The sequence below is a fragment of the Pelophylax lessonae genome (assembly GCF_965119305.1).
Source record: "Pelophylax lessonae genome assembly, chromosome: 9".
Classification (NCBI taxonomy): Eukaryota; Metazoa; Chordata; class Amphibia; order Anura; family Ranidae; genus Pelophylax; species Pelophylax lessonae.
In genome coordinates, this window is record NC_138776.1 from 214,978,237 (window position 1) to 214,994,563 (window position 16,327).

Sequence of the window (16,327 nt, forward strand, 5' to 3'; positions counted from 1 at the left end):
AAAAAATGCTGTCACCACCATTTCTTGTAAAGGAAACTGGGAGTGAAGCCTTGTGGCTTCACAGGCGGCTCCCTACTTCGCATGTGCGAAGCGCGCTGCACTTTTTGAATGGCCTGGCAGCGGGAGAAGGAGGAGAGGGACCTAACTTCCAAAAACAAGGTACCTCCTCCTCCTCCCCCTCCACACCCTGAATGCGACAGCAGCGGGGGGGGAAGAAAGTAAACAAGCAAACTTTCCCCTTTTTAGGGGAGCTCTGCTTTAAGTTATTTGAGTTATTTCTCTGCCATTCTTGAAGTAAGAATTGTTAATGCATGTCTACAGTTTATAAACTATGTTTTTTATCCAAACCTTATCAAAATACAGTCTTTGGCATGAAAAAATGGCAGTCATATTTAGAAACCTTTTTTTTTTTGTTGACTTCCAGAGTAAAAAGCGTACCCTTTATTGTTCCACCAAAGTTTCATGGAAGAGACTGGGTTGGCATGCAGAATGGAGAACGTATCCAAGATGATAGTGAGCCATATACTGCTCCAGATTTCCTTCCACGATCATCCTTCTGCTCTATGGGTAAAATATTCCCTAATAATTTTCTGTTGAGGTAGTCCTTGTATAAACATGATGATGTGTGATCACGTGTAGCAATTAAACAGTAATTGTAGTTTAAATGGAAATCATCTTTCTGATTGTGATTAGTGGCTGAAAATGTCATTCTAGCCCATCTCTGTAAATGTGCATTTTTTTTTATTAGCAGTGTTTTAGATTTCTTTTTCTGGTATACAATACAATCCCATACAGCAGCATGATCATTCAGATACTTTGACTGATGGTACAAGGTTCAGGTTTACCACTACCATGAGTTTGTGACAAAGCATGTGTGTTCAAGGTTCACAGACCCGCGGAAATAGTGTGGGAGTTCTGTATAGTAACCATAATGCACTTTGACCTTTGAACCTAGGTCAGCTGGTTAGGAAGAGTTAATAAAGGGGCTTCTGAATAAGCCAGTCCTCTCACTTTAAAACAGTAATTTTCCATCAAAATGGAAGGCCTACTCTATTGAAAGCCCCTTACCCAAACCACATAAAAATGTTTAATGTATATATTTAAACACCTTGGCCCGGCTTCTGATGCTTGTGGGAGACACAGGTGACGTCTCTCACTGCTCTATCCTGGGATAGCAGGGTGCTCAAAATACTGCGAGACTATATCTCTGCAATGGTATGGAGTGCATTCTCCCTGGAGCTGGCAATAAGGTACATTAATGTCATCCTTGTCTCCTAGAAGTGTAGGAAGTATTTTCTTTTTTGTTTTTTGGCAACAGTTATATTTTTAAATCACCTTTGCGGGCAATTCGACTTTGGGTATTTCAATAGTAAAAACAGTAAAATATACCTGAGCAATGTGAATCAACACAGACCCTTAGGCTATGTTCATACCTATGTGTTTTGCAGTTCGTTTTCAGTTTTGCAAAAATGCACTACAGTTTATTTTAAATGATTTTCCTATGGGTCATCTGTGCGTATTGAATCGGTGCGTTTTTTGTAAAGAGTCAGGGACTTTTTTGCCCACAGCAAGTTGGGGTTTTGGTTTCTTAAGGGCCATACACACTATAAGATTTTCTGAAGACTTTTTCCTTCAGACTTACCAAAACCATATAATATGAGGTCAAACCTAAACACTATCAATTTGTATGCAATATGGCAGGCCCTTGCACTACATAGAAAAGGTAAATATGAAGGAAATCTAACCACAAAAGTTGGATAGTGTGTATCCAGCTTTAGACTTCAATGGAAACGCAGCATAAAAGCATCAAAAAACCCATTGAAAACATGGAAAAAACGCACCCAGAAAACACATCAACCGCAACCTGCACAGTTGTGAACCTAGCCTTATAGTTTTGTTTGGGCGAGCATATGGCTGGGTGATTCACAGGCTGGAAATTATGGGGCATCTTTTTTTTTTTTTTTTTGCTTCAAATGCTCATTACTGTCCTGATGCTAGCCAATTTCTACCAAGGGGCATCTGTATATAAAACAGACTGTGCAGCTTTGACTAAAGTTGAATAATGCCCTTGCTATAGGTGTAGGCCAGTTACGTACTTCATTAAGCCTGACTAAAAAATAAAAAGGACATTGCTAGGATGTTTCTAAGCAAGGCCAACTATTACTGTTCACCCCCCACCATCACAGGATCGAGCTCTCAAACACTGAGCTCAGGGCTACTGCATCAGGGGAGAGAAAGCACATGTGAGGGGGTTTGAATTGGAGAAAGAGCTTGCTTTGGCGATGGTGACCAGTAATAGATGGGCCATGCTTAGCAATGTCTGGGAGTTTGAAGAAAGTTCTAGCTTTATGAGGTGCATACATGGCTTACACCTATAGCAAATTTAGTGAAAGCTGCACAGTTTGTTTTATCTACAGACCTTCTTATTTGCATAGGCAGTTTTTGGTAAAGAAGAAGGGAAGGGGAGAGAGGCGTCAGGCGACCAATGGTGTAGCACAGTTTAATGAGTATAAAACATGTAAAATAAGTAACAGGTTCAACTCACAGGAGGACAGAGGTGACAGTCTATGCCCTGATGGGCTATAGTGAAGATCCCACACTAGATCATGGAGTAGTCTTAGCTGCAGCCGGCAGCTCTGTCAACCAGGAGAGAGGACTCTGTGAACACAAGTAGTCATAGGCTGGTCAGCACCTTTCAAACCAAGAGGAGAACAGACCAATCGGAATGCGTTTCAGAGGCTAGTCACTCCCCCTTCCTCAGCCTCAGTTTTTTGGTAAAGATTAACTAACCCTTTAAAGACAATTCAGGGGGGTGTTGTAAAAAAGCTTATATACGGTACTATTAAATTGTGCTACTGGCCAATTTGTATGAAACTGTGCATTATTTTTTAAGGGTGAACTCCTATGGCTTTAAAATTTGTTGTGGCTCCTAGTTCCAACAACAGTTTGCCTATTACCACTTGATAAAATAAATCAGGTGTCACAGCCAGAACCTAAAAAGGCCTTTTTTTCAAGTTGAAATTCATCAGACTAGGGTTCTGCTATTTTATTTAGGTCAAGCTAAATGCAAAGGTTTAAACATCAATTACAAATCCAAATATATGATGCCAAAATATGGTGCTGTTGCTGTCTGTGAAAATAGTTTTTTAACACTACAAATAATTAAAGGCTAGTACACACTATAAAAAAATCGGGCGAACATTTTCGTCCAAAGAATTTTCGTACGATTTTCGTATAGTGTGTACACAACTTTCGACAGCCGATTCAGAATTTTCGCAAGAAAATTCTCAAAGGGACAGACACCAAAATGTTTCTTGTATGGGAACAAAAATCAGAAAAGAAAGACTGCGCATGATCAGAAACAATAAACAGCAAGAAAAAGCCTTTGTCGTTTGAGAATTTTCGTACAAATTTTCGTCATTGTTTCTGATTTGCTGTGAAACAACGAGGAAAATCGGAAGATTGTTTGCCCGATTTTCTTATAGTGTGTACACCACTTTAAAGGCATCTCCCAAGCATGCAATTTAAAGGATTGGTGTTTTTTCCATGTTGCCCTTGAAGTTGCAGCAAAAGAATAATCCTAATTTTTTTTAATTTTTGCTTTGTTAAATGTCCCCCATGACAGTGCCCAACTTACAATATATTTTTTGACAACTGTTTGCCTATTAGCCTAGCAAAATGACCAGAATTTAGCATCAAGATTCACTCCCCCTATAGACTTCAGTGGGGTTCCAAGCTAAATTCGGGTTTGCTGACTTTAAACAGGATTTGAAGAACCCCCAAAAAATGGAACCTTGGCAGATTTATTGGCATTCTATGATCACATTGTCTCTACATGGTCAATTGTTCATTGCAAGCACCACTATTGTAATGTTCTAGCTGTTGCTAAAAAAGTAAGCTAGTTAAATTGGGACCCTTTTGTGTTACTACATAGAATAATAAGCAGCTTATGGAGGTCTTTATTGTATAAGCCAATTTAATTAGGACATTTTTCAGTAAAAATTTTTGACTCTGTGTCTATCACTGCTCTTTGATGATGTAACTAATGTTTTTGTTTTAATTATGGCTTCTAGAAAATATAATAATATAATCTACTCTCACAATTATTAGGGGGAGCATATGTTTTGGGCTCTATCAACCCGGCTTTGTACAAATATCCAGATGATAACGAAGAAACTGACTTCCCAGAAGGAAATATTGGGCGCATTTGGTTTGCTGTAGAGTATGAACATGAGACAGAGAGATTGGTGGTTTCTCTTATTAAAGTAAGGAACCTTCACTTCAACTCAGACTCCTGCAACCCTTTTGTGAAAATGCATCTTCTGCCTGATGAAAGGCGCTCTCTTCAGTCAAAAACAAAACGTAAAACCTTGAACCCCCAATTTGATGAAAACTTTGTTTTTCAGGTATGTTCACATAATGCACTTGTGCTGATATGTTTGAGACAATTATTAGGAGAAGGGTTCTCCTTTCACCAAGACTACCTAAAGAGCTCCTGTTTACTTATAGCAGAGCAAACAGCAAAGTGCTTGTGCTGTCTAATCTGCTCCTTTCTAAACTGCAGTGCTTTAAGTCACCCAAAAGAGGTGCCGTTACTCTATTATAGACTATAAATTTTGTCGCCCCCCCCACCCCACCCCACATCAGGGTCCCCACAGAGCACCCCCCCCCCCTTGCCTGGGCTGGGACTCCGGAGCAGGGGGACTCACTGGTGGTGACTGGTCTGGCTCTGGAGTGGGAAATATTCTTGGGGGGGCAATTGAGGGCGCAGATGTCCAAAATGAGCGTACTGGTACGCTAAGGTGCATGGAAAGGTGGCGGTATGCTCAAGAGCCATATTTGGAAGTGGCGGTACTGAGTACCAGTGAATACCGGCCCACTTAAAGCACTGCTAAACTGTAAAAAACCTGGGTGATCCTGCCAGTTCTTGTGTACCCCCTCTCTGTACTGACCACGATAATCATGGTTGCTGAGCCCTGTCACCGTGGTCAGTTTGCGTGCCTCTGTCTTCCGCCTCCCCCCCTCCCTGCCTGTCAGCTCCAAGTCTGTGTCTGCTTCTCTGCCCCCCCTTCCCCGCCACTATCAGTAGAAAGATAAACTTTCAATAATGTCACTGCCAGCCCCTTGTGTGTATCTAGCCAAAATGCACAGTGTAAGTATTTTTTTTTAAAACAAAGCCTCTAAATACCTTTTTCAGAGATCTTCAGGTTGGTCAATTGACTCCCGGCCACTCTGCACCTCCGATCCAGGGCTACAGCGGGAGGGGCTGAGTGGCCAGCACAGCGGTAACATGACCTCTCCAACTGACGTCAGATATCGGCCCCTCCCACTGTAGCCCTGGATCGAGCAGGAAAGCGTCCAGGAGTCAAATAACCGGCCTAAAGATCTCTGAAAAAAGGGTATTTAGAGGCATTGATTTTAAAAAAATACTTACACTGTGCATTATGGCTGGAGGCACGAGAGGGGCTGGCAGTGACATTATTTATTAGGGTTACATACACTTTAAATTGAAGGAGACATAGGAGAGGTTGCTATGTTTAAACACTTTTGGTTCTATGCTTTTTTTGTAGTAGAAAGGTGAAAGGGTAGAACCTCTGTGAGATCCGAATGGTTGTCTGTGCTGTCTTGTCTAAGGGATGCCTGTTTCCTTCATTTCCTTTTCTATTGTCACAGGGATAAAACATATAAGGGCATCTTCCCAAAGGAATCGCAGAAAGTAGTGAAAGCCTGACAGAAATTCTAACTCTTCTCTTATATGAAATTTAAAAAAAAATCTAATAAAATGTTTAACCTACAGTTTAATTTGCAGGGATTAAATAGATGGCATTTAATTATTCCGAAAACAGCATGTATGATTGCAGAATAAAAACTGCAATAAACTATGACTAAGACAAAGAGATCCTTTATACTCACAATTTTATTGTGGTAGAAGAGAGGCTCCATGCCATGAATGGTTGGCCACAATGTTTCTATTTCATAATCAGCATTGAGTATACTGTGGTCAGATTATTAAATAGGGATTTGTTTAAATTGTTTTGTATATTTCTTAAACTCAGCTTATAGTTTACCCACTTGACCTCTGGAAGATTTACCCATCATTCATGACCAGGCCATTTTTTATGATACAGCACTGTGTTACTTTAACTGATAATTGTGCAGTCATGCAACACTGTACATAAATTACATTTATATCATTTTTTCCCCAGAAATAGAGCTTTCTTTTGGCACAAATGGGGACATTAGCGGTAGGCTGTTCAGAGTTTCTAAATCCAAGGTGGGTATGGGGAAAGATCACAAGAGCAGCCTAAAAACAACATCAAATGAGGATATAGTTTGCATCTGATCAAAATTACAAGGTTTGTATACCAATGCTAGTAGCCTGGCCAACAAGATGGGAGAGCTGGAGCTGCTGATGTATGAGGAGGACTTAGATTTTGTGGGGATTACAGAGACTTGGTTCAAGAGCTCTCATAATTGGCTGGCGACCATTCCCTTTATCGCAGAGACAGAGAAGGTAAAAAAGGGGGAGGGGTATGTCTGTATATTAAGAATAATGTACAGGTAAATATGAGGGATGATATTAATAATGGAGCTATGGATGAGGTAGAATCCCTATGGGTAGAACTTCAAAGGGAAGGCACTATGAGGAAAGTATTATTGGGTGTATGCTATAGGCCCCCCAACCAGAGGGAGGAGGGGGAGGCGGACCTCGTTTCACAGATTGGAGTGGCAGCAAGGATGGGAAATGTCATTATAATGGGGGACTTTAATTATCCAGATATAGACTGGGCAGAAGGAACCACGCATTCATCCAAGGCTCAGCAGTTCCTAAATGTTTTGCAGGACAATTTTATGGGTCAGATGGTAAACGCACCGACAAGAAACAATGCGGTACTTGACCTACTGATTACCAACAATACAGGCCTGCTCACGGATATAGAAATACGGGGCAACTTAGGAAATAATTACCATAGGTCAATAAGTTTCAGTATTAATCATAGTAACAGAAAACACAAGGGTAATATAAGGACACTGAATTTCAAAAGAGCCAATTTCCCAAAACTGCGCTCTTGGCTAGAAAATATCAAATGGGATCGAACCCTGGGAACAAAGAACACTGAGGAAAAATGGGAGTGCTTCAAGAGCATACTAAACATAGGGATTGGCCAGTGCATTCCAAAGGGAAATACATTTAAAAGAGCAAAACTAAACCCTGGGTGGCTAAACTACAACATAAAAATGCATATTAATACTGCATATTAATACTAAAGAAAAGGCCTTCAAAAAATACAAGGCTGAGGGGTTATTGACAGCATTCAATCATTACAAAGAGTTTAATAAGAAATGTAAAGGTGAAATCAAGGCGGATAAAATAGAACACGAGAGACATATAGCGGAAGAGAGTAAGAAAAAAACCCAAGAAATTCTTTAAGTATATAAATAGTAAGAAAGCGAGGCCAAAACACATTGGCCCCATAAAAGACGACGAAGGGAATCTGGCCACAGAGGACAGAGAGAAGGCGAAAGTGTTAAATCATTTCTTCTCTTCAGTCTTCACAAAAGAATTGGGAGGCTACACTAACCCAGCTTGTAATGATAAATTAAATAATACAACTACTCAGGAAGTACCCCCATAGTTAACAGAAGATAGACTTAGAACTAAACTAGAAAAACTTTACATAGATAAATCACTGGGACCGGATGGCTTGCACCTGAGGGTTCTTAAAGAGCTCAGCCAGGTGATAGCCAGACCATTAGTCTTGCTCTTTAAGGATAGTCTACAGATGGGAATGGTGCCAGCTGATTGTAAAAAAAGCCAACGTGGTACCAATATTTAAAAAAAAGGGCCGAGATATATCCCGGGTAACTATAGGCCGGTCAGCCTAACATCAGTAGTCTGCAAGATTTTGGAGGGGATGTTAAGGGACCACATACAAGACTTTAGTAATAAGAATGGTATTATTAGTAGTAATCAGCATGGATTCATGAAAAATCATTCTTGCCAGACCAATCTATTAACCTTCTAGGATGAGGTGAGTTCCCATCTAGACAAAGGAAAGCCTGTGGATGTGGTGTATCTGGACTTTGCAAAGGCATTTGACACAGTTCCCCACAAACGCTTACTGTACAAGCTAAGATGCATCGGTATGGACCATAGGGTGAGTAGCTGAATAGAGAACTGGAGAGTCCAGAGGGTGGTGATAAATGGGGAGTACTCAGATTGGGCGGGTGTGAAAAGTGGGGTCCCCCAAGGTTCTGTCCTGGGACCAATCCTGTTTAATTTATTCATAAATGACCTAGAGGAGGGGATATCTGGCACAATCTCGGTATTTGTGGATGATACTAAACTAAGCATGCCAATATCTTCTATGCAGGATGTGGAAATCTTACAAGCGGACCTAAACAAAATAATGGGGTGGGCAACTACATGGCAGATGAGGTTTAATGTTGAAAAATGTAAAGTAATGCACTTGGGCGTCAGAAACACGAAAGCAAGCTACTCACTGGGGGGGGGGGGGGTATCTCTGGGTGAATCTAAGATGTAAAAGGACCTGGGGGTCCTAGTGGACAACAGGCTTGGCAGTGGCATGCAATGCCAAGCCACTGCAAGCAAAGCCAACAAAATACTGGCATGTATAAAAAAGGGGATTCACTCCAGAAATAAAGAGATTATTCTCCCACTCCAGTTCTGGGCACCGGTCCTCAGGAAGGATGTACTGGAACTGGAGCTGGAGAGAGTCCAGAGAGGGGCAAAAAAATTATTAGGGGAATGGAGGCAGGGCCGCTGATAGGGCAGTACAACCAGCCCTGCTGTACCGGGCCCGGGCTCCATGAGCTCCACTAGGGGCCCGGGCAGCTTTAAAGTTAACTTCTGCCTAAATAAATAGAAAGCCTTTTAATCCCATCCCCCACTTCAATTTGCTTACAGTGTGTATAAATATATTTTCCTGGGCCCCATGAGGTCAACAGAGGGGCCCAGGAGGTGATAGCAGGGGAGGGACTTTATTTCCATTTTCGGGGCGTAGGCACACTAACCTTGTGCACTGTGTCTATGCTGCACTGAATGAATATGTAGTTCCGGCCGCCCTGGCGGAGTGATTCGTTTGTGCATGCTGTGGAATGAGGAAGTGACTGATGAGAGATGGATGAGAGGGCTCAGCAGTGCACAGACCAGCAGCACACAGTGACACTGACAGACTTCTATGGAAGGAAGGTACAGCTCCCAGACTCCCTGACTGTGTGCTTATAATCATATTCATTATGATGATCACAGCACAGCATGTACTTTATGGCTCTGGCTCTGTGTTATATGGCTTTTGGTGCTGACTTTGTTAACTTATGGCCATACTGATTGTAACACAGTGCAGCCTTAACAAAGTCAGCACCCAGCAGCCATGTGACACAGAGCCATAAAGTACATGCTGTGCTGTGATCATCATAATGAATATGATTATAAGCATGAGTTGCTAGTTCACACTTGTGTTTGGAAGGGGAAAGGGGGGAGAACGTGCAGCTGAGCCATGTTTTTACCTCCCACTACCACCGCTCCCCTTAAATAGCCTTTCAACCAAGCTTTTCAATTAGGTCCGCCTGTCAGCTTTACATGCGGATCTGATTGAATGTTCCATGTAGGTCTATGGGGGTTTGGATGTAAATGGACTTGTGTCCATACACCCTCCTTCCTCCGGGTCTGCGGAGATCTAGAAAAAAAAGATTGAATATTTTTCCAGACCTAAATGTTATAGATCACAGCTAGCATGATGTAAAAATGGATATGAGTGCATTTACATCTGGCCACCCATAGAGACATTACAAGTCATTCATAGACAGGGCTATTGATTGGCATGATTTTGGGGCCCGACCCCATTGTTGATCAGTTCGGGGCTAGGCACTTCAAGGTCCTATGGGTGGGTTCTGACTTGCAAGAGGTTCAGGACTTCCTGATGCTATGGTCCTCAACAGACATTACCCCATTAGAAAAACACTTGAGGGTTCTCGATGCAGGACCACTGGTAAGCCAGTACATGAGCTTAGCAGGGAGGGCCCGGGCAGCCTCACAGACAAAATGCACCCCCGCTCATTCCACTCCTACTAGCTTAAGGGGTGTTATATACTACATGCAATTCCAGTTCCCCTTTCTGATTATGGGATGGTGGAGGCGGAGCAGTTGAGGGACTTTTTTTTTTTCAATTTTGGGCGCATGCGCATTCCCGCACCTGCTCCGCACGTTGCTGGCTGCTGTGCTAAAGTCCCGGATGCCTGCCACTGTGGCTGCCCATTGCCTACCCTGGCGGAGTGATCTTCCTCCGCTCAGGTCCCCACTCAGCAGCCGAGATCAAGAGGCTTATGTGAGGCGGGTGGCAGCAGCAGTGGCAAGGAGAGACAGCTTACAGCGAGCAGAGGGAGCCACCCTATATTGTGGATGGAGCACATGTAAGCTGCAGGTTTAGTACGTTTCCTAAGTAAATTATTAACTTTTTTTCCTCCACAGGTTTTTTATTTTTAATTGTACTGCGGCATGCAGAATGGGCCCTAAGTAAATAAGTATACTTTGCTTTGTAATATAAGACCCACCTAAATTAGTTTTGCTAATTTTAGCTAAAATTGCAGAATGTATTGAAGCCACTGCATCATGTGCCAGTAAAGCATCTAGCATTTTCAAAAGCAATGGTCAGCAATGGCTGATTACAAATTTTTATAATCACTGTATTTCTTTAAGAGACCCTGTCATGTAACAAAATACCCGTGTGATAAGGTTCTGATGGCAGTAACAATTTTCCAAACGTAAAAGAGCAATGGATGTTGTGAGCCGATATATCCTCCATCTTCTGCCAGTTATACTGACTTTGCTGTATGCTTTGTACACAGATCAGCGATCTGGCTATTTAGTCTCACTGCAAAGCAAGGAGAAAAAACAGACTGTTCTGTTAGTAAAAGCAGCACATATTACATATAAGGCAGGGTCTGGGGCGGGACCCGGGGCGGAGTTGAGGGTGGGGCTAAAGGGGGCCCCGTCAGGTAGGCTGTACGGGGCCCCATGATTTCTATCAGCGGCCCTGAATGGAGGACATCAGCTATGAGGAAAGACTACAAGCATTGAACTTATTCTCTCAGGAGAAGAGACGCTTGAGGGGGGATATGAATTCAATGTACAAATCCTGTACTGGTGATGACCCTAGCATAAGGAACAAACCTTTCAGAGAAAGGGAATACAATAAGACACATGGCCACTCACTAAAACTAGAGGAAAAACGGTTTAACCTTAAAATACGTAAGGATGTGGAATTCTCTTCCACAAGCAGTAGTATCAGCAGGGAGCATCGATGGCTTCAAAAAAACTATTAGATGGGCACCTTAAAGACCACAACATACAGGGGTATACAATGTACCGTTAACATCAAACACACACACACATCATAGGTTGAACTGGATGGACTGATGTCTTTTTTCAACCTCACAAACTATGTAACTATATGTAACCACTGGATCACCACTGGATTTTTTATTTTTTGCACTATTAACAAAGAATGATCTACAATTTTGAAAAAAAAAAATATATATATTTTTTACTTTCTGCCATAAAACATAGCCAATAAAAAATGTATGAAATCTAAGTTCTTCAAAAATTTCGGCCAATTTGTACTCTGCTACATATTTTTCGTAAAAAAAAAAATCTCAATAAGCGTACATTGATTGGTTTGCAAAAACGTTATAGTGTTTAAAAACGATGGGATATACGTATTAGGGATCAACCGATTATCGGCAAGGCCGATATTCACTTTCCCGATATATCGGAATTGGCCCCTGAGGTTACCGATATTGCCGATATTTTTCGGGAAAGTGCTGTACCGGAGTGATCCCTGCAGCTAGAGGCATCACCCCGGTATCGGGACGCCCCCATTTGAAGTCGGAAATGACGAAACGCGTCGGGACGTGACCAGACGACGCATCTGACATCACGTGTTACGGCGGAGGACCCACCCGGAAGTATCTAAAGCTGGCGTGGAGTCAACCCAGCGGACTGTACGAGTGAGGATTCCTTCCTGGCCGCTTTTGATATGACATAGAGCCTGCCTTTTACTACCTATGTGAGTGCAATTTACTTTTCAATAAAGTCTAGTTTTTACGGTACTTCACTATTGGAGCAATTTTTCCTTACATGTTATCACTGAGCTGAGTGGAGTCTGTGGGAAGGAGGTCTGGTTAAGTGTATGCAGCAGTGGTGAACAACCCAGGTCGTTTTATGTATACCTGCCATCTGTATCTTTGAACCCTGCTTATTTTGCTCTTGTGTGAGAACACCTGAGCCACTTCATTTGGTGAGTTGCCACTTCTACTGACCTCTCGGTGTGACACTTGGTGGTGGTTGAAAAGGTGATCCAGTATTAACAACACTTATTCCTGGATGGTCTATGGACTTTTAAAGGACTTTACACCCTAATTAGAGAGTATTGGTTAATCACTAATATGTATACTGGAATTTCTTAAATACTTTTTACTAGTAATGCCAGCGATGAGTGACTTATAGCAGGGCTGCAATTTTGTGGCAGACATTCTGACACTAACTTACACTTTTGACTCTTTTTGGGAACCAGTGACACTAATACAGTGATCAGTGCTAGAAATCACAGTCACTGTACTAATGACTTTGGCTGGGAGGGTATTAAACAGCTAGGGCAATCAAAGGGTTAAATGTGTTTCTAGCCAGTGTTTAGATGTACTGTGTGTGGGGTTTTTACTAAGAGAAATGATGCATTATATTCCCTGCTGACAAGACATAGGCAGGGCTCTGTCCTTTGTGTCTTCTGGATGTTCAACAGTTGCTGGTGGTCATCCATTAGCCGTCACCTACTGATTAGCATCTGCTTTAGCTAATCACATCACAGCCGGGTTGCTGGCGGTGCCTGAGGTGCTTGATCACATACCTAGTAGGTATTCCAGCGCAGAAAAGCCACCTTGCTGCCATATATGTGTTATAAGTGAAAGAAACCCATGTCGATTATCTCCACAAATGGTGGAATCACTTTAGCTACAGCTGGCAATTTGAAAAAAGGAGGGTACACATTTGGATTTAATTTTGCACCGGTGACACATTATCCTAAATTGCCTGTATGTTATACAGTCGGCAAGTGGTTAAAGCAGAACTAAACCCATCATTTTACCAGTTAAAAAAAACTGTTCCATTCCCACACTTGTGCTCTCAACCAAACTGTCAAACCATCAAATTGCTGGTGTCATACTTGATCATATGTGCAGCATCATGGCAGTTGAAGATCAAACACAGGGCAGGATGGCAGCTTCCTTGGCTGAAAACGGAGGGTTTAGTATCATCATATGCGTTCCCCTGAATGACAGGTTAATTAAGTCCAAATACAGATATTATGTGATGCACAAGCCTCAAAAAAAACTTCCTGTGCCTTCTCAGACTATCTAAATCCCCCATTTTGTTTCTCAATGCTCCCCCTCCCAGACACTGCAATATACAGTGGGAGGGTTTCAACAACAGGGGCAGAGCTGCCAATCCAAAAAGCAGTTGGCAGGACTAGGTGTGACCAGGTGATGATTGACAAGCTACAGGCTTGTAAATCAGCTGTGACAAATGCTGATAATCATAGCCCCTGCAACATATTTTGTCTCACTGGAGTGCACACAGGTACAGCCCACATGAGAGTGGAAATTCCGCTCTAAATTCAGGACCAGTGCTGCATTGTCGCCACCCCTTTACAGAAAACTGCATTATGTGGACTTATTGGCAAGCTCAACAGATGTTTGTGGGTGTCAGGACCGGGATCTGAATCCACAACCTCTGCTATGTCCTTTGGACTTTCTTGCCTTGTTTTCAGTGAACCTTGAACTCTTTGCCTCTCCCATGAACTTCCTGATTTAAGACATGTCTCTGCACTTCTCCTTTGCCAGATTATTGTGCTCTCTCATTACTGACCTTTGTCTTGTTCCTTAACTACACTTCCACTTGATCTCAAACTGCAACCACTTGTTACCAACCCTCTGTGTGGTCCTTGACTATGCTTCTACTTGATCCCAAACTGCAACCACCTATTATTGATCATTGACTTGTTTACTGACTAGGTTTCTGTTTGATCCCTACCTGCTATATCTGCTACTGGACCCCAGCTTGCTCACCTCCTAGTGGGGCGATCCTTAGGACCGCGGCCTAGTACTAACATGCAGCAAAACCCATCTCCACCATTAAAGGCTCTTCTGAATACTGGTTAGTGCTTAGACCCCTGCTTCTTGGGTAAGCCCGTGTCATCTGCCAGGATGACCTGCTTGTTGGTGGATGGGAGCCTCTTTACTGCTATAGCTACTGGTCTTTGAGCCTCGCCCATGACTGTGACAGTGGAACAAGGGTGGCTAAGAAAAAACTGTAGGTGTAAATACACTTCCAATTAATTGCTGCAGCACATATATTTTAAATGGAGGCCATAGTTCTATTTTCAGATCCTGACTAATAAATACCAATTCCCTAATGTATGGCATACTATTTCAGTCTGGGGGCTATTGTGCAAAGTGGTAAGCTTTATTAGGAAAATAGCTACATATCCACTTTTGTCCTTTCTATTGTGATGGCAGCCTATTCATTTAAATGAGCTGCCATAAAACAACTCCCATTAACACATTACATACTTCTACACAGGTTGCCTACAGGTGTATTATTATAGTTAGCGACTGTCCCAGGCTGAGGGGAGAAAGAGTCAATGTGTGTGCTACAGTTCCTGGTCTTTTTGGATCCAGCCTACTCACCAATGATATAAATTTGGGGGAAGGATGGGTTCGGGGCCTTTTGTTCTGGCCACATTGGGAGGGATATGCCATACTGTGGGGAAGGACTGCTGTGCCTTGCAGTCTGTCAGAAGTGACGGGGATCCAGAGATGAACCAGCATTTGGACAACGCCAGTATGGACTACCACCTTGTAGAGATATACCTGGGCAGCCAAACAGTTGTAGGTAGGGTCAAGATATGGACATTGTTCATGTTGGACTGTATTGCAAAGTTGCATGAACTGTTCTAAGCCTGGTCTGATATTATTAAAAGGGGTGCATGTTGGTTCTTGGCATATCAAAAGAACCAGGGTCAGTAAAGCACAAGTGGGATATGAAGCTCAGTTACTACCTACTACCAAGGTGTACTCGGCAAGAAAAGCAGGAGAGCTGTTGCCATGGGTAACCAAGGTTTAGAACAAGCTACAATGCAACTAGTCCTGAAGTGGGGTACCTGGTTTAGGTGACAGGTCCTTCAGTAGCAGTCAATGCTCTAGCTCCCTCTCTAGTGGTCGGTTTTGAGTTGCAACCAGAACCGAACCTGCATTACGGAGATCCATGGCCTGGTCACAGGGCACAGGAAATAAGGAGTAACTAGTGCACGCATGGGGCCTGTGCTATGCGCACATCGGAAACCCATTCTGTTACTGGAAGTGTGGTAACAGAGGTAAGCTGGGATGGTGGAATGGGCACAGGCTCAGCAACATCCCTCCTAATGCAATCTACCGCAAATTACAGGGTGCAATGACACAGGACAGCACTCTACAGAGGAACTCTGCACTTCTACTACTGCACACAGTGACACGGCTTATCTCTAAGTCGAGGAACTGCCCTAATGTTAGACTTAAACATGACTGCTTTATGAGCGCGTGCATAGTAAAAGGTACCCCCATGCACAGGACAAGTGGCCCCACCCACATACTGAATGTGCACTAACGCAGCACAACAAAATAAATATGTGTAAATTAGCCCTTAATAAGAAAAGCATTATTATCAGATGAAAGTACTGAAAGATTACTGAAGTAATCTTATTTATAGAGCACAAACCAAATTTCCAAACAAGTAGTTTATGCTGTGACAAGGGGGAAGGAAGGAGGTGAAGGGGCTTCAGATTGTAAAACATTGGAGTAGAAATGAATGGAAAAATACCGTATTTAATACAGTGGAAATATACATGCATTTCTGTATGTATTTGTGATACAATAATTTTTTTTTTATTTTTCCATTTTAGTATTAAATGTGCATTTTTTTTTTTTTTTTTGTTTTTAATGTCAGCACGTAGATCACCCTTCTCCCAGTTTTACATCCTGACAAAATATTAAAGAAAACCTATACTGTAGCGACTAGAATTAGAGCTATAAGTTTTAACATGGCAGCTAGGCCACTAGAACTTTCAGAAGCAATGTTGATCCATACAGTATATTTCTTTCAGTGTAGGTCTTTTTTCAAATATTATTATCTCTGTGAAAAAAATCCAGAAAGCAAGTTCCAGCTGATTATACCTGTATGTTCACAGCTCTCATACTTGCACTATTAGGATCTTCT

The 16,327-nt window shown here is 42.3% G+C and overlaps 1 protein-coding gene across 3 annotated transcripts in view; it reads left to right on the top strand.

Annotated features, from left to right (window-relative positions):
- SYT15 (synaptotagmin 15) overlaps positions 1 to 16,327 on the top strand; it is a 142,134-nt gene that overhangs the window by 57,177 nt on the left and 68,630 nt on the right. For all 3 annotated transcript variants that reach the window (XM_082268501.1, XM_082268502.1, XM_082268503.1), the window contains 2 exons: positions 425 to 567; positions 4,111 to 4,406. In XM_082268501.1, the coding sequence (XP_082124627.1) occupies positions 425 to 567; positions 4,111 to 4,406 (439 nt within the window). The remainder of the gene's footprint in view (positions 1 to 424; positions 568 to 4,110; positions 4,407 to 16,327) is intronic.